Raw genomic sequence first — 24922 nt, forward strand, 5'->3', positions numbered from 1 at the left:
TTGTTATTAGTATTATGTATCGTAACCGAAAAAATAATTTGAACGATTTCTTTTTTATTTTCTTGCAGGTCTATTAATGTTTTTTTAATGGTGTATTTGGGCATATTGGTCAGTAAGTCTTTGGTAGGCACCACATTGAAGTACGTCTGGCAAAGTAATCCTGCTCATGATGAACCCTGGTATAGCTCAAAAACAGGCAAAGAAAGGAATACCAACAAGGTACTGGAATAAATGAAATTAAAACTGAAAATACATTGATTTTATGTTTCAAAACAAGATTTGTATCAAAACGACTGGAGAATGATTTTGTATGGAAACTCATTGAACCCTGGCAGTTCCAGGGAAAGGACTGCCTCCCTGCACTGGCTGGGTTCTGTACATTTTCAGTTCACCATTGTAATGCTACAACAAATGCTAATGTACCAACAAAACTGCTCAAATGTCGCAAGTGTTTTTATTTCAGTAATAACCCTAACCCGCAAAAGTGAACACTTAGAAACAGAAAAATAGGAGCAGGAGTCGGCCATTCGGCCCTTCGAGCCTGCTCCGCCATTCAATATGATCATGGCTGATCCTCTATCTCAATACCATATTCCCGCTCTCTCCCCATACCCCTTGATGCCTTTTGTGTCCAGAAATATCTCTATCTCCTTCTTAAATATATTCAGTGACTTGGCCTCCACAGCCTTCTGTGGTAGAGAATTCCACAGATTCACCACCCTCTGAGTGAAGAAATTTCTCCTCATCTCAGTCCTAAATGTCCTACCCTGTATCCTGAGACTGACGCCCCTGGTTCTAGACCCCTCAGCCAGGGGAAACATCCTCCCTGCATCCAGTCTGTCTAGCCCTGTCAGAATTTTTTACGTTTCAATGAGATCCCCTCTCATTCTTCTAAACTCTAGTGAATACAGGCCTAGTCGGCCCAATCTCTCCTCGTACGACAGTCCTGCCATCCCAGGAATCAGTCTGGTGAACCTTCGCTGCACTCCCTCTATAACAAGTGTATCCTTTCTTAGGTAAGGAGACCAAAACTGCACACTGTACTCCAGGTGTGGTCTCACCAAGGCCCTGTATAACTGTAGTGAGACATCCTTGCTCCTGTACTCAAATCCTCTTGCAATGAAGGCCAACATACCATTTGCCTTCCTAACTGCTTGCTGCACCTGCATGTTTGCTTTCAGTGACTGGTGTACAAGGACACCCAGGTCCCTTTGTACATCAGCATTTCCCAATCTATCACCATTTAAATAATACTCTGCCTTTGTTTTTGCTACTGAAGGGGATAACTTCACATTTATCCACGTTATACTGCATCTGCCATGTATTTGCCCACTCACTCAACTTGTCGAAATCGCATTGAAGCCTCTTTGCATCCGGCTCACAACTCACAACCCCACCTAGTTTTGTGTCATCAGCAAACTTGGAAATATTACATTTGGTTCCTTCATCCAAATCATTGATATATATTGTGAATAGCTGGGGCCCAAGCACTGATCCCTGCGGTACCTCACTAGTCACTGCCTGCCACCCTGAAAAAGACCCATTTACTCCTGTCTGTTCACCACTTTTCAATCCATGCCAGTATATTACCCCCAATCCCATGTGCTTTAATTTTGCCCACTAACCTCTTATGTGGGACTTTTATCAAAGGCCTTCTGAAAATCCCAATACACCACATCCACTGGTTCTCCCTTATCTATTCTACCAGTTACACACAAAGTACCACTACAAAATACTTAACAATTTTAATCAGTAAAAGTTAAACTTAGGTTCTGCCTGCTCTGTCATCCTTTCTTGCATCTTATTCTCTCCTTCTCAAATTCTTTCTCCCCTATTTTATCCTGTTTTCTATCTAATCTAATCTATGCTTAACCCTTTACTAATTCTAAAAATAGCTTTAAAACCCTTTGCTTCCAATATCCATGTCAGAAGTAGGAACAGTTTTCCAAACACATCGGAACAGGCAGAACCTGATAATGCCAGAGTGAGTTTGTAGTTTGCTGTAAGAGTTTCGACGGTCACTTCCAACATATTGGTGCAGACCAATGTAGAATAAAAAGAATACAAAAGCCAAATATTGCGGATGCTGGAAATCTGAAATAAAAACAGAAAATGCTGGAAATACTCAGCAGGTCAGACAGCTTCTGTAGAGAGAGAAACAGAGTTAAAGTTTCAGGTCAATGACCCTTCATCAGAACTGGAAAAAGTTGGAGATGTAACAGGTTTTTAAGCAAGTGCAGGGGGAGGGGAGGAGACGAAAGAACAGAAGGGAAGGGCTGTGATAGGCTGGAAGACAGGAGAGATTAAGAGACAACCGGGATGATGGTGCGAGGCAAAAGGAGATGGTAATGGGACAAGTTAAGACTCAAAAGATGAGTCTAGATGAGGTGTGAATGGCACTGGCAGAATGATCAACAGCTGCCTTGTGAGAGAGAGAAAAAAAATGATAGGGGCCGAGGTTATGGTCTGAAATTGTTGAACCCTATGTTGAGCCCAGAAGGCTGTAAAGGGCCTAATCGAAAGATGAGGTGCTGTTCCTCGAGCTTACGTTGAGCTTCATTGGAACAGTGTAAGAGGCTGAGGACGGAGAGGCCAGAGTGGGAATGGGGCGGGGAATTAAAGTGACAGGCGACCAGAAGCTCGGGGTCACCCTTACGGACTGAACGGAGGTGTTCCGCAAAGCGGTCACCCAATCTGCATGTGGGAGACCACATCGTGAGCAGCGAATACAGTATAGTAAATTGCAAGAAGTACAAGTAAATAAAGAAGATATTTTGAAATGATTGAGATGTGTGGCATTGTAGTGAATCCGTTTATATCGATTGCATTTTTGCACTTCACAACAGCTGCTGTTTGGCACAATTCTATTTTTTTGTTTATGCAACGTGCTGGTCTCGGCTCAGTTGGAATTGACGATCCCGGGGTGGTGACATTTCTCGAGGTTTGAGAGTGCCTGTTTCTCCCTGCAATTAATGACCTAATAAAATCCCATTATCAGCAAGTTCTTATTTCAAACCCCCACGTTCCTGCTTTTGCTGTTTAAAAAAAATTGTTAATTAGAGAAAAATAAGTTATGGATTACATAGAAAAAAACTGGCATTCTCCATTTTGTCCCCTGGTTTCATTTTCACAAAGTAATAAAACAATGGGTCCAAGGCACAATGAAAAAAGCTTTGTATGGAAGGGTACCAATAGTGTATCGAAACTGCACCCTTAAGAGACTGATTTCTATACAGAATAAAACTACACTCTCTTCTGTATAAACTGGAGTTAGTCTAAAGACATTTGCAATGTTTTTGCTTGGAATTCTCTAATTTTAAACAATAAAATTGACTAGGATATTGGAAGCCATTTGCTGATTTTTGCATCAGTTCTCCGAGAACCATTTTGTTAACGTATGATGCAGAATGCATAATGTTTTTAAGATACCTACCATGGTTAACAACCCAAAGGCATCACATCCCATAATATTATCTAGAATGCGTTTATGATGCAGCAGTAAATGACCTGCGTGTTATGTAGGCCCCTGTGCTTTGTCTTTTTTTTGCCTGAGTTACCCCCATGCTTCCAATTGTCTGGGAGCTGCACAACTCACTCAGCCAAAGCAAGTAGGATGCAACAATGAGTAGCTCGAGGACTGAACTGGTAACACTGTGGTTGGGAGTATGTGTTTTGTTTCTTAAAAGTTGAATGAAAACAGTTGGGAGGTTATCACCTTCTGTTAGTTTAACAAATCCTTAACTGTTGATTTGATTTTTATTTTCGTTGCTATTCAGACAGAGAAAGATAGAACTTAATGTAGAAGGGAGAGGGAGAAATAAGCAGCTGACCAGCTGTTTCTGGACATTTAGCTAATGAACTGTACTGTTTACAGCTTGTGAAGATGTTCACCGACTTCCTCTCCTACATGGTGCTCTTCAACTTCATTATTCCAGTCTCTATGTATGTCACTGTGGAGATGCAGAAATTCTTGGGTTCTTGGTTCATTACCTGGGATAAAGATATGTATGACGATCATTTGGGTGAAGGCGCACTGGTGAACACATCTGATCTCAATGAGGAGCTGGGACAGGTCTGTACCAGAATCCATATTCCGTTGTGACATAGCAAGAGTCGCTTTCATATTCTGTATGAGCAAATAATTCTTGTGTGTAATTTTAGCAGGATAAGGTGCAACTGCATGTTCACATAATCCTATTTGCTCCGGTAACAGTTCTTCAGAGTGAAAAATTGTATCCCCCTGAGAGTTTGTCTTGTATAAAACGTGCTTTCCTGTATTAATTTTATCGATTTTTCTTGCCATATGTTGCTACCAATTGCTGATTTTAGCTTCAATTGGTTTTCAACTGCTAATATCCATAATCACGTTTTACTGTTTGAAGCTGATGCAGTTTACATTTGGCCCAAAGCACTTCACGCTTTGTGTCTTGATCGGCAGTGATTTTAAACATGTGTTTATTCTCTCTTCATCCCCCCACCCCCACACCCTGCTGCTTGCAGATCCAGTATGTGTTCACTGATAAAACTGGAACCCTGACAGAGAACAACATGGAATTTATAGAGTGCTGCATAGATGGATTCAAGTATAAAAACGTCGGCATTGATTTGTGTGTTGTGGACGGCATCTCTTCAAATGATGGTCCCCGTAGTAGAGTCTGCGGGATGGCTGGAAAGGTAACAGTATCTCAGCTGCGGTTTCCTAATTTTGAATATAATTTTAGTTGACTTGTTGACCATAATTTTAAACTTGGACTTTACTAATCTCTCAGTTGTGTAAGTGTGATGTTTTTGCATAGAAATTGAAAATGATTGATAGAATCATAGAAGTTGCACCTGTGCTGATGCTAGCTGGTCAACTGGAGCTATCTACTGCGTCTAATACCATTTCCCTACCCATTCCCTATATAGTTTTAGATTCCTCGTTTTCAGATGTCCCTCCAATTCTGTTTAGGTTTAGTCTCTGTCTCAATGGCTGCTTGTGATGAAGCATTCTTTGTCCTTGCAACCTCCGGGTGGGGCGGGGAATGTTCCATTTTTTTGTTCTGCTGATGTTGGTAACCAGGGACTCTGCCCCTTGTTACCAATTTCCCAACCAGCATAAATCATCTATCACTATTTATCCTCTCGCAGCCTTTCACAGTTTTGAAAACCACTCTACTAGATCCCCTTGACCTTCTCTGCTCAAGTGAGGAACAACGCCAATTTTTTAAGCCTTTCATTTTGAGTTGTTCCTGATATTATTCTGATGAGGTTTTGCGGTACCCTTTCCATGACTTTAATATCCTTATAGGATGCTCAGAACTGCAAGCTGCACTGCAGCTGTGGCCTAATTACTCTTTTACCAATTCCTATGCGATGTTCCTTTTAAGCTGCGCGGCTGCGTAGTGCTCCAGGGGTCCCGCGCAGCCAGTGAGCCAGCTTCTAAATTGAAAAATCGCACATGCGCGGACTTTTAAATGGGCCACGCAGCCCGTTAAAGGGGTCACGCGGCCCCAAAAAAATTACGGTGAACATTGCCCCATGTATAAAATCTAGAAATCCATTAACTTACTTTTCTACCTGCAGTTCCACATTTAAAAGATTTATATACAGTATCTCCATCTCTGGGAGTTCTCTGTTGCTCTCCTTTAGGAATCTCGCCATTTAGGCTATACATTCCTTAACTGTTCTTTGGGCAAAGAAGTGTGAAGTAGCACATTTTGACAAAGTCTGCTAACTTCTCCTGCATTCTTCCTCAGTTTGCCACGCTCCTGAATTTGGTAGCGCAAATTTCAATATTGACTTGGTTTGAATATAAAACAAGGCTTTAATCAACTGTTTCACAACCGTGTGATTTCTAGTTACATCACTAGTTCCTGGTTACAGAAACATCCTGAGCAAGCTGGGCCCACGCCCGAGTATTTATACTCCTTGGATGGCGCCACCAGCTGGCCGCCCAGTGTTACTTCATGAGTCATGATAAGATTCATGACAAATATCATTTACTTTTGTTCCTCCGTCCAAATAATTTCTTTAAATGTTCAGTTCCCAGCACAGATCCCTGGGGATCACCACTACTGTTAACTCACCAATCTGATATATAGCCATTTCCCCGCCCCCCCCCCCCCCCCCAAACACACTCTCTTTTCTTCCTCCAGACATCCCACTCTGTCATTGTAGCTGCATTCCCTTTGATCCCGCACACTGGATTCTCTTCCTGAAAACAGGCAGGATAATGTCAGAGAAGTGATGGAAAATTCGGGTGGTGAGGTCTACCACTGCCTCGCTGTCCATCCTTCATTAATGCCATGACGGCCATTGGCCGCCCCTTCCCCACCTAATGCTTGCGGATAACAACGGGGATGTGGAACCCTGGCCCCCAGCGGATTTCCCTCCCATCCGCCTTGGTTACCACTGCTTCCCAGGGTCACCATGGCTATGGTGGCAGTGAACCTTGAGAAGTGGCAATAATGGCCCAATGGAGGGTGAGGCCTTGGTCATAACCACCTCCTCTTTCCACTGCGTGTGCCTGTCCTGCTTCTCTATACCTTTATTCCCTTTTCTTTCTTCACTCGCCCATTGAACCTGTTCTCAGCTTCTGAAATAGTCTCTGCTTTTTTTTTTTAATTTATTCGTTCACTGGATGTGGATGTCACTGGCATGGCCAGCATTTATTGCCCATCCCTAATTGCCCTGGAGAAGGTGCTGGTGAGCTGCCTTCTTGAATCGCTGCAGTCCTTGTGGTGAAGGTATGCCACAGTGCTGACTTTGTCGTAGCAGTTTGGTGCAACTAAGTGTCTTGCTCGGCCATTTCAGAGGGCAGTTAAGAGTCAACCACATTGCTGTGGGTCTGGAGTCGCATATAGGCCAGACCGGGTAAGGACGGCAGATTTCCTTCCCTGAAAGGACATTAGTGAACCAGATGGGTTTTTACGACAATCTGGTAGTTTCATGGTCACCGTTACTGATAATAGCTTTTTAATTCCAGATTTATTTAATTAACTGAAATTTAAACTCCCCTACCTGCCGTGGTGGGATTTGAACTCGCGTATACCGCATCATTAGTCCGGGCCTCTGGATTACTAGTCCATTAACATCATCACTGTGCTACCGTACCCTCAGCCACTAACTCCAGTAGTGCACTTCACAGCCTCTCCAACCCTCTGTGTAAAATAAATAACTAAATAAATCTCTCCTGCTCTCATTCCTAAAACTTTTGCATTTAAGCTTGTAGCTATGGTCCCTTGTTCTAGACGCCTCAACGGTGGCCTAGGAATGTGATGGCACCGTGCCCGGTTTTTGAATGCCGAACGACCGCTTAAGCCACAATATGGGCGGCAGGAAGCCAGCACTCATTAAGTGTATCGGCCGCAAAAAAATATAGGCGTCCAGGGCCCGGGTGGGGGGTGCGCGGCCTATTCAAATTTCCATTCACGCGCGGTTTTTCCCCCATTATAAAGCCGGCAAGTGGCTTGCACGGGACCTCCAGACTGCTGTGCAGCCGCGCAGCTTAATGGGGACATTGGTTAGGACCCTTAATTGCATACACATTGATTGATTATTACACGTTGGTAAACTGATTACTTCACTAATAACCCCTAAGCAACAACATAGAGCACAATGAAGAAATGTTACTTGGACTCGAGCACAATAACTCTTTTTCCACGTTACCAAGTTCCCCATTCTTCTCCTTTCTGGATTTTTTAAAAATTTGTGTCCATTCATTTGTGAGTGGAGGTTTACCTACTAGCCAGCTATTTTTAAATCCATTGTTTGATATACTGTACATATAATTTCCTAGTTGGAGAATACAAAGAATCAAAGGTGTCCTGAAAGACCTAATTTTTAGCATCAAAGAATTGAAAATAGCACTTGCGTTTAATGTGAAAGGGTGGGAATAATCGAGCCGTGCAGATCAGGAAGCACACAGCTTCCATCCCAGGTCTGTGTTGAGTTAACTGATCCCAACTGTGGCAACAGTAAGGCTGTTCCAGCTGCCCTCTGCATCCCTGAAGTGGGGAAGAGGACATTGGCCTGGGTTTCTACATCGAAACATAGAAGATAGGAGCAGGAGTAGGCCATTTGGCCCCTCGAGCCTGCTCCGCCATTCAATGAGATCATGGCTGATCATCCAAACTCAGTACCCTGTCCCTGCTTTCTCCCCATACCCCTTGATCCCTTTAGCCTTAAGAAATATATCTAACTCCTTCTTGAATATATTTAATGAATTGGCCTCTACTGCCTTCTGTGGTAGAGAATTCCACAGGTTCGCCACTCTGTGGGTGAAGAAATTCCTCCTCATCTCTGCCCTAAATGGCTTACCCCTTATCCTTAGACTGTGACCCCTGGTTCTGGACTCCCCCGCCATCGGGAACATCCTTCCTGCATCTAGTCTGTCTAGTCTTGTTAGAATTTTATAAGTTTCAATGAGATCCCCTCTCATTCTTCTAAACTCCAGCGACTATAAGCCCAATCGATCCAACCTCTCCTCATACGTCATTCCTGCCATCCCAGGTATCAGTCTGGTGAATCTTTGCTGCACTCCCTCCATGGCAAGAACATCCTTCCTTAGATAAGGCAACCAAAACTGCACACAATACTCAAGATGTGGTCTCACCAACGCCCTGTACAACTGCAGCAAGACATCCTTGTTCCTGTACTCGAACCCTCTCGCTATGAAGGCCAACATACCATTCAGCAGTACCTACCCTCCAGTACTGTAAATGGGTGGAGAGGAAATTGATGAAGGGGTGGGTGGGGTGTCTCCTTTCAATAGCTACATAAGGTGATGAATAATCTGCCTTTCCTACTCCAGATTGGCTGAGAGAGCCCACTTTTGAAGTAAATATAGAAAAGGAAAGATATATAATTGAAAAGTCTAGCTTTGATTATTCAGATAACATGTTTTGAGATTTTATAATTTAGTGTGGATATTGACTGGTATATTGGGTCATGCAAACATTACTGTAATAGAAAAAAATGTATTGGAAAACAACAAAGTGAAAGAAGATAAGATTTTTTGTGAATAATAAAGTGCTTCCTTGTTTGTGGACGGATGACTCCTTTCTCTGTCGTCTGGTTATTTTTTAAATTTGAAAGTTGATTGAAGGGCCAGCATAGACGGCCTGCTTCTTATCAGTTATGCAAGATGTTAATCCCTTCCAATTTGGAACAGCGTTGGTCGGAAAAAACCCCGAATTACTGGAGAGAAATTGAAATAAGATCTCAACTACATGAAGCAACTAACTTTTAAACTGGAAACACTCAGCAGGTCAGGCAGCATCTGTGGAAAGAGGAACAGAGTTAACGCTTCAGGTCGCTGACCTTTCCTCAGAACTGAAAGATGTTCAAGATGATCAGCTTTTAAACCAGCACAGAGCCAGGGAAAAGGGAGCAGGCAAAGAGCAAATGGGGAAGGTCTGTGATGGGGCGGAGGGCAGGAGTGATTAAATGACACAAGTGATGAAAGTGCAAGGCAAAGGTGGTGATAATGAGACAAGTATAGAAGCGAAAGATAGAATCATAGAATGATACAGCACAGAAAGAGGCCACTCGGCCCATCGTGCCTGTGCCAACTCTTTGAAAGAGCTCTCCAATTAGTCCCACTCCCCCTGCTCTTTCCCCAGGGCCCTGCAAATGTTTCTTCATGTATTTATCCAATTCCCTTTTGAAAGTTATTACTCAATCTGCTGTATCACTTTCAGGCAGTGCATTCTATAACTAGTGGGGTACCGTAAGGATCAGTGCTTGGGCCTCAGCTATTCACAATCTATATCAATGATTGGGATGAGGGGACCAAATGTAATATATCCAAGTTTGCTGATGATACAAAGCTGGGTGGGAATGTAAGTTGTGAGGAGGATCCAAAGAGGCTTCAAGGGGATATAGACAAGCTAAGTGAGTGGGCAAGAACATGGCAAATGGAATATAATGTGGAGAAATGTGAAATTATCCACTTTGGTAGGAAAAATAGAAAAGCAGAGTATTTATTAAATGGTGAGAGATTGGGAAATGTTGGTGTTCAGAGCGACCTGGGTGTCCTTGTACACGAATCACTGAAAGTTAACATGCAGGTACAACAAGCAATTAGGAAAGCAAATGATATGTTGGCCTTTATTACAAGAGGATTTGAGTATAAGAGTAAAGACGTCTTACTGCAATTATATAGGGCCCTGGTGAGACCACACCTGGAGTATTGTGTACAGTTTTGGTCTCCTTACCTAAGGAAGGATATACTTGAAATAGAGGGAGTGCAACGAAGGTTCACCAGACTGGTTCCTGGGATGGGGGGATTGTCCTATGAGGAGAGATTGAGTAGACTAGGCCTATATTCTCTAGAGTTTAGAAGAATGAGAGGTGATCTCATTGAAATATACAAAATTCTTACAGACCTTGACAGGATAGATACAGGGTGGATGTTTCCCTGGCTGGGGAGTCTAGAACCAGGGGTCACTGTCTCCAAATAACGGGTCAGCCATTTAGGACTGAGATGAGGAGAAATTTCTTCACTCAGAGGGTGGTGAATCTTTGGAATTCTCTACCCCAGAGGGCTGTGGAGGCTCAGTCGTTCAAGACTGAGAATATTAAGGGAATCAAGGGATATGGGGATAGTGCAGGAAAGTGGAGATGAAGTAAATGATCAGCCATGATCTTATTGAATGGCGGAGCAGGCTCGAAGGGCCAAATGGCCGACTCCTGCTCCTATTTCTTATGTTCTTATTCCAGATCATCACAACCTGCTGCGTAAAAAATGTTTCCTCATGTCGCCGCTGGTTCTTTTGCCAGATACCTTAAATCTGTGTCCTCTAGTTACTGGCCCTTCTGCCACTGGAAACAGTTTCTCCTTATTTACTCCATCAAAACTCTTCATGATTTTGAACACTTCCATCAAATCTCCTGTTAACCACCTCTGCTCTAAGGAGAGCAACCCCAGCTTATCCAGTGTCTCCACGTAACTGAAGTCCCTAATTCCTGGTACCATTCTAGTAAGTCTCTTCTGCAGCCTTTCAAGGCATCCCTCCTAAAGAACTGGCCACAATACTCTAGCTGGGGCTTAAGATGAGTCCAGAGGAGGTGTAAATGATTATGGTACAGGAAACTTTTTTTTTATCCGGCACCGACGGGACCGGCGTGGTGCCGGTTTATCAAAAAGTCCGGATTACAGAGAGGTATAGTAAAAGGTACGAGCGTCCCGTACACGGCCGCAGATCCAGGCGTCCCAACAAGTGCGGGAACCCCGGTTACACGACCACAGATCCAGGAACGGCCACTAATATGAAGTAAAACTTACCTGAAACTACTCCTGAATTTTGCTGGTTAATAGAGATTTCCGGTTATTTAGGTGCCGGTAAATCGAGAGTTTCCTGTAGAAAGGGAGGGAAGCATGGAAAATCTGGTAAAGAGGAGAACGCTCCCGTGGCCCGGGAATGTGGGCGAAGGAAGGCGGTTAGACCCCAGGGGTGTATCAATAGGGGATCCCCACACCAAGCACCAGTCCACATCTCCTCCACTCCCAGTGATTCCATTACCAGCACCTGCTGCCTGAGAGAAAATGGGAGCAGCGGTTAAGGTCTAAAGTTGTTTAACTCGCTGTTAAAGCCGGAAGACTGTAAAGTGACTAGTAGAAACATGAGATGCCGTTCCTTGAGCTTCATTGGAACAGTGTCGCAGCTCAAGGACTGAGTGGGAGTGGGACAAAGAATTCATGTGGCAAGCACCAGATGCTCAGGGTAATGCTTGCAGACTCACCAGAGGGCAACGAACTTTTAGACTGATTTGTTTGAAGTCACTTGTTTAATAGCCACTCATTTAACTATTTAAAATTGTTTCAAAACTGGCAACATTTTACATTTTTTATTTTGTGCTTTGCACATTAGTTGAAATCTCACTTTTGGGTGCAATTTTTTGCTGTGCTTTCAGGAAGAAGAGGAGCTGTTTCTTCGTGCTTTGTGTTTATGCCACACTGTTGAGGTAAAAGACGAGGACAAAGTGGATGGTTTAGTAAAACAGCAAGGGAGCCAATGTACGTACGTCTCCTCCTCCCCAGATGAAGTGGCTTTGGTACAAGGTGCCAAAAAGTAAGAAACCAGATATTTAAAAGGGCAAAGCATTGTGGTAGAATAGCTGCTGTTTTTATTTAACGTGTACAGATGTTTCAGTATTTATATTTACATTAATAAAATTTAAGAGAAAATGCTGATATCTCGGTGTTTGCTCTTGTGATGGGAGAATAAACTTGAATATTTAGTATGTTAAATTGGAATGTGCACTAAACTTTATTCATATCTTCATTTCCTGATAGTCACTGCCGTAAAATAATACTGTTTTGTGACACTGAAGGCACATACACATTTACCTTCTTTATCACTTCCTTTCCCTTGTGTCACACTGCCTTTGCCGCACTTTGCAAGATATGTTTTCCTAAAAGCAAAAACCAAAGCATAGATATAGTGAATGAAAAGTAACTGGCATTGCTGTTGGGGTATTAATTCAGTCCTTGGCTTCTGGCATTGATAAACAACTGCAAGCTTTGTTCCTGCATTTTGACATCATAAGCACTCTGCACTGGTGCCTTAACTCTTGGGGGGGAAAAATTCAGTATCGCCCCGTTTTGGGCGCCATTATCGGCCGTGCGCAAAGTTTAGCGCCTGGCGCTAATTATCGCCTCCGACAGCAAACTTGGCTTTTATCGCCCCTGGAGGTGATTGGAGCGCTAAATCAGGCACTTCACACCTGTCTTAAGGCGCAAAGGCCAAGGAGCGAGGCGCTACCTCAGAGCGCTGGCGAAGCAAGGAAGGGCAAATCCGAATAAACCTACAAAGTGCTGCTCAGTACTCAAAACTCCTTCACACAGCGTTGAATCTCTCCAGAAGTCTCTCTCTCTCTCAGAATGCGTGGTGCAAAAATGTCACCGACAAAAAAAGGCAGGAAGCGGTCGCCTTTAAATAGCGCTCCCCCCGTCCCTTTCTGACAGCATAACGCTCCCCTCAACCTGTCATTGCTGGCGGTAAGGCAGGGGGCGCCAATCAATATCCGGTTCGGGGTGCTAACGGGGCATTGCGCACTCGACTGACGTCACAATCTGCCGGCGCAGGAGATCGTGGCGGTAGTGTTTAGCGCCGCTGCAAAATGTCTAGTTAATTTTGCGAGCGGCGCAAACATCGCCGCGCCCGGGCGCTAGTTGCTTTGCGCCCCATTAGCGCCCTCTTAAGGCGCTAATGGGAGGCACAAACAACTGAATTTTTTCCCCCTTGGCCTGTTACCCTATCTGTCATTCTGTGCACCTGCTGCACTCTTAACCTGATTCAAGAGGTCATTGATTACAAAGCGTCTTGGTCATTGATTACAAAGGTCTGGTCAACACACCTAGGTATGATTTTTTTTTAAAGTCAAGAATGGTTGGAATAGGCAGCTTAAAATATTGTTCCCGGCCTGGGGTTTAGTGAGCGTTTAGGGTATTAATTATCACACTGGTGTAGTTGTGTAATTAACATGCTAAATGTGTACTAATTAGAGTTAACAACAAGCATGCTTTTTGGCTCTTGAGTTTTTTGGTATCCAGCCTAGCATTTTAAGTAAATCTGCTGATGCTTAATCTTTCCCTACGTTCTGCACAGTAAATCAGGAAAACACCATCGAGCTGAGTTAAGCATTAAATCTTTGTCTGTGTTTTTCCTGCCAGATTGGGCTTTACCTTCCAAGGAACGGAGAACAATTGGATGAAAGTACAAAATAAAGAGACAGAAATTGAAATGTAAGACTCGGTTCTTTTTATTTATTGTGCTGGTATATTTTCTTTTAATCTTGTTAATGTGACATCTTTCTTTTGTTGTAAACCATATTAGTTAATCATTTTCATTTTTGGCCCAATCTCTCCTCATACAACAGTCCTTTTAATAAAAAATAAAAAAAAACAATTGGGTCGATTGGGCTTGTACTCGCTGGAGTTTAGAAGAATGAGAGGGGATCTCATTGAAACTTATAAAATTCTAACAGGACTGGACAGACTAGATGCAGGAAGGATGTTCCCGATGGCGGGGGAGTCCAGAACCAGGGGTCATAGTCTAAGGATAAGGGGTAAGATGAGATTGGACATTTAGGACTGAGATGAGGAGGAATTTCTTCACCCAGAGAGTGGTGAACCTGTGGAATTCTCTACCACAGAAGGCAGTAGAGGCCAATTCATTCATCTATATATATAAATCGGTCTGTCTGTCACTCTGTCTGTCACTCTGTCTGTCACTCTGTCTGTCACTCTGTCTGTCACTCTGTCTGTCACTCTGTCTGTCACTCTGTCTGTCACTCTGTCTGTCACTCTGTCTGTCACTCTGTCTGTCACTCTGTCTGTCACTCTGTCTGTCACTCTGTCTGTCACTCTGTCTGTCACTCTGTCTGTCTGTCACTCTGTCTGTCTGTCACTCTGTCTGTCTGTCACTCTGTCTGTCTGTCACTCTGTCTGTCTGTCACTCTGTCTGTCTGTCACTCTGTCTGTCTGTCACTCTGTCTGTCTGTCACTCTGTCTGTCTGTCACTCTGTCTGTCTGTCACTCTGTCTGTCTGTCACTCTGTCTGTCTGTCACTCTGTCTGTCTGTCACTCTGTCTGTCTGTCACTCTGTCTGTCTGTCACTCTGTCTGTCTGTCACTCTGTCTGTCTGTCACTCTGTCTGTCTGTCACTCTGTCTGTCTGTCACTCTGTCTGTCTGTCACTCTGTCTGTCTGTCACTCTGTCTGTCTGTCACTCTGTCTGTCTGTCACTCTGTCTGTCTGTCACTCTGTCTGTCTGACTCTCTGTCTGTCTGTCACTCTCTGTCTGTCTGTCACTCTCTGTCTGTCTGTCACTCTCTGTCTGTCTGTCACTCTCTGTCTGTCTGTCACTCTCTGTCTGTCTGTCACTCTCTGTCTGTCTGTCACTCTCTGTCTGTCTGTCACTCTCTGTCTGTCTGTCACTCTCTGTCTGTCACTCTCTGTCTATGCGCTCGAAAGTTACAGGGCGTACCTACGCGCGCGTTACCTCCAAAGAAAGCTTACACTTCCGAGACGGTTTTAAGCGTATTTACGTTTCGGCCGGGCTAAAATCGCGCCCGCGGTATCCCAAAAACCTTCAACATTCCACTCATTAGCATCTCATTATCCGCTCATTAGCGACAGAGTGACCTCGAGCTCGACCAATCATACGCCGGGTTGCTGGCATGTGCCGCCGGGCCAATCGGTGCGTGTGTGGCCGGGCCTTATCGTTCTGAACCGAGGTGAGTCGCCGCCATCTTGATTCCAAACTTTTCCTTTTTCCCGCTTTCTGCGTCTTTAAAAAAAAACGTTGCTTTTAAAACACACATTGTTTTTTAAACCCCCAGTCGCTCTCTCTCTCTCTCTCTTCCAACAACAACATGCCCTCGAAAAAGCCTCGGCACCGCCGGGCACTTCAGCTAGTTAAATATATTCAAGAAGGAGTTGGATATATTTCTTAAGGCTAAAGGGATCAAGGGATATTGGGAGAAGGCAGGGACAGGGTACTGAATTTGGATGATCAGCCATGATCTCTTTAAATGGCGGAGCAGGCTCGAATGGCCTACTACTGCTCCTATCTTCTATGTTTCTATATTCTTACTATATCATAGAGTGTAAATTGATTTAATAATTGATACCAATTTATACCAACCTGCAGCCCTCGAGCACAGGAAGTTTGACCTTTTGAAGCCGAGGAAGCTCACTCCTCCTTGTACTTGCACATTTTTCTTGTGGATTTGTCCAGTTTGTTTGAAGCTTGTGAGCATGGAGGTTTGGAAAGAGCTGTTCTTAATGCTGTTGCCTTATTGGTGGTTGAATCCTAAATTGGAATACCAAGATTTATTAGTATTAGTACCTTGAGATACATGCAAATTAACGGCAGCATGGATTTAAACTTTATATGTGGGTCTTGTGACTCCATGCTGTGCACCTATGTGGCCCATAAATATTAAAGCTTGGACACAACTGTCCCAGCATATTCACGATTGAATCATCTTTATCTTAATTGATAGTCATAGGATTTTTGAAGATTCTGCCATATCTTTGTATCTACAGATTCATGTTTCTTATATCTCTATAACTGAGAAAAGAAAGAACTTGCATTTCTATAGCGCCTTTCACGGCCTCAAGACGTCCCAAAGCGCTTTACAGCCAATGAAGTACTTTTGACGTGTATTTGCTGTTGTAATGTAGGAAACACGGCAGCCTATTTGCGCACAGCAAGCTTCCACAAACAGAAATGTTAATGACCAGAGAATCTGTTTTTGTGATGTTAATTGAGGGATCAATATTCGCTAGGCCACCGGTGATAACTCACCTGCTCCTCTTCGGAATAGTGCCATGGGACCTTTTACGTCCACCTGAGAGAGCAGACGGGGCCTCGGTTTAATGTCTCATCCAGAAGACGGCACCTCCGACAGTGCAGCACGCCCTCGGCACTGCACTGGGAGTGTCAGCCTGGACTTTTGTGCCGAAGTCTCTGGAGTGGGCCTTGAACCCACAACCTTCTGACTAGAGGCGCGAGTGCCGCCCACTGAGCTACGGCTGACGCTCAGGCTGAGTATGCATTAAAATTCCAGATTCCAGTACATTTTGGCAGTGAGTAAGTGAGACAATTTAAACCGAGAAGAAATTACAAAATTCGCTCATTGGGAGTCGTGTGGCACATAATATTCGAACAGTATCCTTTTACCTCCAGGATTTCAGTTTGAATCCAATGGAAAGTCTGAGGGATTAAGATCCAATGTGTAAGAAGTTGCGAGTGTCAGTCCAGATCCTAGTTGATGCGAGTCCACAGAATAGAGATCTCAATAATGTGGTATATTGTTGGCTTGAAGATCAGTAGTGTTGGAAATGGCAATATCACGCTGGTGCAGTAAAGCATGCTTTTCTAAAGCTGAGGGAATGTAGAAGCTGTATCATATGCTATTGGGAGTACTTGACACACCAGTTGCAAAAAGTAGAACAATTCCCCAAAAGAGAGATCTTTGAACTTGCTGAGCACCCAACTTGCCTCCTTTACCTCCCATGCAAAAAAAAAGACAATTTCCCATTAATAGATGCAATTCATACTGGTGTATGAGGTGTGAGTTTGTTTGAAAACCAATCAGAACTGGGTTGTTCTAGAGACTGCATTTTTTTTGTGGAGGGTTCTTAAAGCTGCAATGCTCCATGCTTGCCAAAATGCTCAAGTGGAAAGCTAAATGGTGTAACAGCATTTTGTAATTTCCCTTCAGTTGACTTGTGTGTGTAATAAGCATAGGGAGGACATGTTATGTGCTGCAATGCTGTCTTTTTATGTTACTAAAAGGCTAGCATTTTCTATCGTGGAACTGAACACTCCTCAGTTGTATATCTTGACTATATTGCTTTCCTTCGTTCCCTTGCACCTTGGCTAGGCCCATTGAGGTAGTTCTAGATGTGGCAGGATGCAGTTCCATTTTGCAGCCTGCCTGAATATTTCAGGGGCATCTGAACAAGGAGAAGACACAACTTCACATCACCCCATCCAATCATACAGACCACGATTGGATGGGGCGATGTTACTTATAATTAGTGAAAGGGTAGTCAGAAGAAGGGTGGGGCCAATTAGGGACCAAAATGCAAATATTACACCCCTGTTCAAAAAAGGGGAGAAATAAACCTGGCAACTACAGGCCAGTCAGTCTAACGTTTGGTGGTGGGGAAACTTTGAGACAATCCAGGACAAAATTAGATGGCACTTGGAAAAGTATGGGCTAATAACCAAATATGGACTTGTTAAAGACAAATTGTGCTTGACTAACTTGATCGAGTTTTCTAATGAAGTAATAGAGAGGGTGGATGAGATTAGTGTGGTTGATATTATGTATATGGACTTTCAAAAGGCGCCTGATAAAGTACCACAGAATAGACTTGTTAGCAAAATTAAAGCCCATGGGATTAAAGGGACAGTGGGAGCATGGATACGAAATTGGCTAAGGGACAGAAAGCAGAGAGTAGTGGTGAACGGTGGTTTTTCAGACTAGACAAAAGTATACAGCGATGTTCTCCAGGGATCGGTATTGGGGCCACAGCTCGTTTTGATATATATTAATGACCTGGCCTTGGATATACAGGGCATAATTTCAAAGTCTACAGATGATACAAAATTCAGAAATGTAGTAAACAGCGAGGAGGATAGTAACAGACTTCAGGAGGACATAAACAGACTGGTGAAATGGGCAGAGACGATGCAGATGAAATTTAACGCAGAGAAGTGTGAAGTGATACATTTTGGTATGACGAATGGGGAGAGGCAATATAAGCTAAATGATACAATTTTAGAGAGGGTGCGGGAACAGAGAGACCTGGGGGGTGTATGTACAGAAATCCAAGAAGGTGGCCAGACAAGTTGAGAAGGCTGCTCATAAAGCGTATGGGATCCTTGGTTTTATAAATAGAGGCATAAGAGTACAAAAGCAAAAAAGTTACACTCAACCTTTTTTAAAAAAAAAAACACTGGATCGGCCCCAGCTGGAGTATTGTGTCCAATTCTGGGCATCACCCTTTACGAAGGATGTCAAGGCCTTGGAGAAGGTGCAGAAGAGATTTACTCGTCTGGTTTTGAATACCTCTTAATGTCTCTTCACTTCTCTTTTTTGTTCTTTCATCCCCATTTCCCAGCCCCCAAACTGGCCTTTTAATCAGTTTCATTTCCTGTGTTTTCTCAGTCCTGACGAAGGGTCTTCGACCTGAAACGTTAACTCTGCTTCTCTCTCCACGGATGTTGCCTGGCCTGCTGAGTTTTTCCAGCATTTTCTGTTGTTTTGGATTTCCAGCATCCGCAGTATTTTGCTATTTTACTCGAATGGTAACCGAGATGAGGGATTTCAGTTGTGTGGAGAAACTGGAGGGTCTCCTTTTAAAGTAGAGAAGGCTTTGAGGAAATTTGATAGAGGTGCTCAAAATCATGAAGGGTTTTGATAGCGTAAATAAGGTAAAACGGTTTGCAGTGGCAGAAGGGCCGGTACCAGAGGCCAGAGATTTAAGGTAATTAGCACAAGAACCAGAGACGACATGAGGAAAAAGAATTTACGCAACAAGTGATGATCTGGAATGCACTGCCTGAAAGGTAGGTGGAAGTAGATTCAATAGCAAGTGAAGGGGAAAAATGTTCAGGGCTATGGGGAAAGAGCAGGGGTGTGGGATTAATTGGAGAGCTCTGAGAACCGTCACAGGCATGATGGGCCGACGGCCTCCTGTGCTGTTTCATTCGATGTGGGGAGGAGAAGGGAGGAGTGAGGGTTGAGAGAAAGAAAAACAGTAACACTCGACATTGCCCTTGTTGCTGCCTGTCATCCAGACTGCCGCCGCCCATGCTTAGGTGGTGCAGTGTACAGCTGGGCTGAAGTGCTCCTGCAGAGAGCCGGCACGGGCTCGATGGACCGAATGGCCTCCTTCTGTGCTGTAATTATTCTATGATTGAAACTTATAAAATTCTGACAGGACTGGACAGACTAGATGCAGGAAGGATGTTCCCGATGGCCGGGGAGTCCAGAACCAGGGGCCGCAGTCTAAGGATAAGGGGTAGGCCATTTAGGACAGAGATGAGGAGGAATTTGTTCACCCAGAGAGTGGTGAACCTGTGGAATTCTCTACCACAGAAGGCAGTAGAGGCCAATTCATTAAATATATTCAAGAAGGAGTTGGATATATTTCTTAAGGCTAAAGGGATCAAGGGGTATGGGGAGAAAGCAGGGACAGGGTACGGAGTTTGGATGATCAGCCATGATCGCATTGAATGGGGGAACAGGCTCGAGGGGCCGAATGGCCTACTCCTGCTCCTATCTTCTATGTTTCTATTTAACCTGCAAATGGATTTTTGCTTAATGGTTTGGGATCATCCATTTTTCATATTGACTGCCTTCAGTTTAACTAAAGTTTGCATGTCGCCTCACTTTAAAAACAAAAGAACTTGTATTCTCTTTGATTACAGATATGAACGTCTGCAGCTTCTCGGCTTTGACCCTGTTCGTCGACGCATGAGTGTTATAGTAAAAGCGAGTTCAGGTGGTGTGTTTTTTTTTAAAGAGAATGATAAAAGAATAAGAATTGTATTTGCATGTACTCCTAAGAATTTATGGAGTAAAATTTCAAATTGAAATAATGGACAGCTTTGTCACACTAATGTTGGTGAAAATATTTTAAAATCCTTAATTAATTTCTAAAACATATATAAAATGTTAACCTTTATCTTTCTTTCCAGCATCCGCCTATAATTTTGCTTTCTTCTACAATAGGGAAAATTTTCCTGTTCTGTAAAGGAGCGGACTCTTCCATTTTTCCCAAGGTGAAAGCTGGAAAACGAGAGGAAATAAAGTTGCAGGTGGAGCGCAGTGCAGTGGTAAGATCAGATGTGTTTATGCGCTCTGAGGTGGGCTTGGATTTCATGCTTATTTTTGTGCAATTTTTATGCGATTAGTTTATTTCCATGCTTTATGCCATGGGTGGTGAGATAAGACATGCAACTCTTTACAATCTATATTAACGATTTGGAGGAAGGGGCCGAGTGCAACGTATCCAAGTTTGCTGACGATACAAAGCTGGGAGGGAAAGTAGTGAGTGAGGAGGACATAAAAAACCTGCAAAAGGACATAGACAGGCTAAGTGAGTGGGCAGAGATTTGGCAGATGCAATATAATGTTGGAAAGTGTGAGGTTATGCACTTTGGCAGAAAAAAATCAAAGAGCAAGTTATTATCTAAATGGAGAGAAACTGCAAAGTGCTACAGTACAAAGGGATCTGGGGGTCCTGGTGCATGAAACACAGAAGGTTAGTATGCAGGTACAGCAGGTGATCAGGAAGGCCAATGGAATCTTGGCTTTTATTGCAAGGGGGTTGGAGTATAAAAGCAGGGAAGTCTTGCTGCAGTTATACAGGGTACCGGTGAGGCCACACCTGGAATACTGCGTGCAGTTTTGGTTTCCATATTTAAGAAAGGATATACTTGCTCTCGAGGCAGTTCAGAGAAGGTTCACTCGGTTGATTCCGGAGATGAGGGGGTTGACTTATGAGGAAAGGTTGAGTAGGTTGGGCCTCTACTCATTGGAGTTCAGAAGAATGAGAGGCGATCTTATCAAAACATAAGATTGTGAGAGGGCTTGATCGGGTGGATGCAGGGAGGATGTTTCCACTGATGGGTGAGACTAGAACTAGGGGGCATAATCTTAGAATAAGGGGCTGCCCTTTCAAAACTGAGATGAGGAGAAACTTCTTCACTCAGAGGGTAGTAAATCTATGGAATTTGCTACCTCAGAGAGCTGTGGAAGCTGCGACATTAAATAAATTTAAAATGGAGATAGACAGTTTCCTAGCTGATAAGGGAATTAGGGGTTACGGGGTGTGGGCAGGGAAGTGGGCGTGAGTCTAGGTTCGGATCAGCCATGATCCTATTGAATGGCGGAGCAGGCGCGAGGGGCCGTGTGGCCTACTCCTGCTCCTACTTCTTATGTTCTTAATGGGGGAAATTGTAGTGTTACATAAGACCATAAGAAATAGGAGCAGGAGTAGGCCAATCGGTCCCTCGAGCCTGCTCCACCATTCAATAAGATCATGGCTGATCTGATCCTAACCTCAAATCTTCTATCACTCTCCATCCACCCGAACCCATGTGATCTCCCGGGAGAGGCGAAAAACCAGATAAAAGACCCAATGGCCAATTTGGGAGAAAAAAATCTGGGAAATTCCTCTCCGACCCATCGAGGCGATCGAAATTCTTCCAGGAGATCACTCTGTCCCTATATTTTCTACAGTACTTACCTTCTGTAAAGGCGATCTCCACCCCAGCCAGGAATAGGAATAAAACCATCTCCTGAAATCTAACACAGAATTAGAACACAGTAGGAGCAGAACCAGGCTACACGGCCCCTGGGCCCACTCCACTACCCACAGGGCCATGACCATTCCGAACCTAGACTCATGTCCAATTTCCTGCCCGCTCCCCGTAACCCTTAATTCCCTTTACTTCACAGAGTATCACAGAATCCCCACAGTGCAGATAGAGGCCATTTCGGCCCATCAAGCCTGCACCGTCACATATCACACCAGATCCCCGTAACCCCTACACCAACACATATCCCACCCGATCCCCATAACCCCACGTATTTTAATCCCCCTAACACTAAGGGTCAATTTATCATGGCCAATCAACCTAACCCGCACATCTTTGGACTGTGGGAGGAAACCGGAGCACCCGGAGAAAACCCACGCAAACACGGGGAGAATGTGCAAACTCCACACAGACAGTCACCCGAGGCCGGATTCGAACCCGGGTCTCTGGCGCTGTGAGGCAACAGTGCTAACCACCATGCCACCGTGCTGCCCTTCTAGGAAACTATCTATTTCTGTTTTAAATTTATTTAATGATGTAGCTTCCACAGCTTTCTGGGGCAGCAAATTCCACAAACCTACCACCCTCTGAGTGAAGAAGTTTCTCCTCATCTCAGTTTTGAAAGAGCAGCCCCTTATTCTAAGATTATGCCCCCTAGTTCTAGTTTCACCCATCATTGGGAACATCCTCACCGCATCCACCCGATCAAGCCCCTTCACAATCTTATATGTTTCAATAAGATCGCCTCTCATTCTTCTGAACTCCAATGAGTAGAGCCCCAATCTACTCAACCTCTCCTCATATGACCACCCCCTCATCCCCGGGATTAACCGAGTGAACCTTCTTTGTACTGACTCGCGAGCAAGTATGTCCTTTCTTAAGTATGGACACCAAAACTGTATGCAGTATTCCAGGTGCGGTCTCACCAATACCTTGTACAACTGCAGCAATACCTCCCTGTTTTTATATTCCATCCCCCTAGCAATAAAGGCCAACATTCCATTGGCCTTCTTGATCACTTGCTGCACCTGCATACTAACTTTTTGAGTTTCGTGCACCAGGACCCCCAGATCCCTTTGTACTACAGTACTTTCCAGTTTCTTGCCATTAAGATAATAACTTGCTCTATGATTTGTCCTGCCAAAGTGCATAACCTCACACTTTCCAGTATTGTATTCCATCTGCCAAATCTCTGCCCACTTACTTAGCCTATCTATGTCCCTTTGCAGGTTTTTTATGTCCTCCTCACTCACTACTTTCTGTCCCATCTTTGTATCATCTGCAAACTTTGATATGTTACACTCGGTCCCCTCCTCCAAATCGTTAATATAGATTGTAAAGAGTTGGGGACCCAGCACTGACCCCTGCGGAACACCACTATTTACTAGTTGCCAATCTGAGAACGAACCATTTATCCCAACTCTCTGCTTTCTGTTAGAGAGCCAATCCTCCACCCACGCCAGAATATTACCCCCAATCCCGTGATTTTTTTATCTTGAGCAATAATCTTTTGTGTGGCACCTTGTCAAATGCCTTTTGGAAGTCTAAATACACTATGTCCACTGGTTCCCCTTTATCCACCCTGTATGTTACTTCCTCAAAAAACTCAAGCAAATTTGTCAAACATGACTTCCTCTTCATGAAACCATGCTGAGTTTGTCCTATTAAATTATGTTTATCCAAATGTCCCGTTACTGTCTCCTTAATAATGGACTCTAACATTTTACCAACCACAGATGTTAGGCTAACAGGTCTATAGTTTCCAGACCTCTGCCTACTACCCTTTTTAAATAAGGGTGTTACATTAGCAGTTTTCCAATCTGAGTCCAGGGAGTTTTGGAAAATTATTACCAATGCATCCACAATCCCTACCGCCACTTCCCTCAAGACCCTAGGATGCAAGCCATCAGGTCCAGGGGATTTATCCGCCTTGAGTCCCATTATTTTACCAAGTACCACTTCCTTAGTGATTTTAATCGTATTTAGTTCCTCCCCCCCCTTTAGCCCCCTGTTTGTCCAGTGTTGGGATATTCTTAGTGTCCTCTACTGTAAAGACTGATACAAAATAATTGTTCAGTGTTTTTGCCATCTCCATGTTTCCCACCATTAATTTCCCGGTCTCATCCTCTAAGGGACCAACATTTACTTTAGCCACCCTTTTTCTTTTTATATAACTATAGAAACTTTTGCTGTCTGTTTTTATATTTTTTGCTAATTTACTTTCATAATCTATCTTCCCTTTCTTAATCAATCTTTTTGTTATTTTTTGCTGTCTTTTAAAGACTTCCCAATCTTCCATCCTCCCACTAGATTTGGCTACCTTATATGCCCTTGTTTTTAGTCGGATACTATCCTTAATTACTTTACTCAGCCACGGATGGCTGTCTTTTCTTCTACACCCTTTTTTCCTCAGTGGTATATATATTTTTTGGAAGTTGTAAAATAGCTCCTTAAATGTACACCACTGATAATGTACCGTCTTACCCTTTAATCTATTTTCCCAGTCCACTCTACTCAATTCCGCTCTCATACCTTCATAGTCTCCTTTATTCAAGCTCAGCACGCTTGTTTGAGATCCAACCTTCTCACCCTCTAATTGAATATGGAATTCAACCATGTTATGGTCACTCATTCCAAGGGGATCCTTTACTAGGACATTTTTAATTAATCCTGTCTCATTACACAGGACCAAATCTAAGGTTGCTTGCCCCCTGGTCGGTTCAGTTACATACTGCTCAAGAAACCCATCCCTAATACACTCAATGAACTCATCCTCAAGGCTGCTCTGCCTAATTTGATTTGTCCAGTTAATATGATAATTAAAATCCCCCATAATTATAGATGTTCCCTTATTACAAGCCTCAACTATTTCCTGATTAATACTCCGTCCAACAGAGTTGCAACTGTTCGGAGGTCTATAGACTACACCCACTAGTGTTTTTTTCCCCTTCTTATTCCTCATCTCCACCCAAACTGTTTCACTATCCTGCTCCTTTGACCCAATATCATTTCTCTATTATAGTGATTCCTTCTTTTATTAACATAGCCACCCCACCTCCTCTCCCTTCCTGCCTGTCCTTCCTGATTGTT

The 24922-nt window shown here is 43.6% G+C and overlaps 1 protein-coding gene across 5 annotated transcripts in view; it reads left to right on the top strand.

The window, feature by feature from the left end:
- atp11c (ATPase phospholipid transporting 11C (ATP11C blood group)) overlaps positions 1–24922 on the top strand; it is a 154679-nt gene that overhangs the window by 64785 nt on the left and 64972 nt on the right. For all 5 annotated transcript variants that reach the window (XM_086002119.1, XM_086002110.1, XM_086002134.1 and 2 more), the window contains 7 exons: positions 69–219; positions 3875–4072; positions 4501–4674; positions 11899–12056; positions 13661–13732; positions 19940–20013; positions 20244–20347. In XM_086002119.1, the coding sequence (XP_085858245.1) occupies positions 69–219; positions 3875–4072; positions 4501–4674; positions 11899–12056; positions 13661–13732; positions 19940–20013; positions 20244–20347 (931 nt within the window). The remainder of the gene's footprint in view (positions 1–68; positions 220–3874; positions 4073–4500; positions 4675–11898; positions 12057–13660; positions 13733–19939; positions 20014–20243; positions 20348–24922) is intronic.

Source organism: Somniosus microcephalus, chromosome 1 (assembly GCF_052327205.1).
Source record: "Somniosus microcephalus isolate GS21.2 chromosome 1, FLI_Smic_1.0, whole genome shotgun sequence".
NCBI classification, from domain to species: domain Eukaryota; kingdom Metazoa; phylum Chordata; class Chondrichthyes; order Squaliformes; family Somniosidae; genus Somniosus; species Somniosus microcephalus.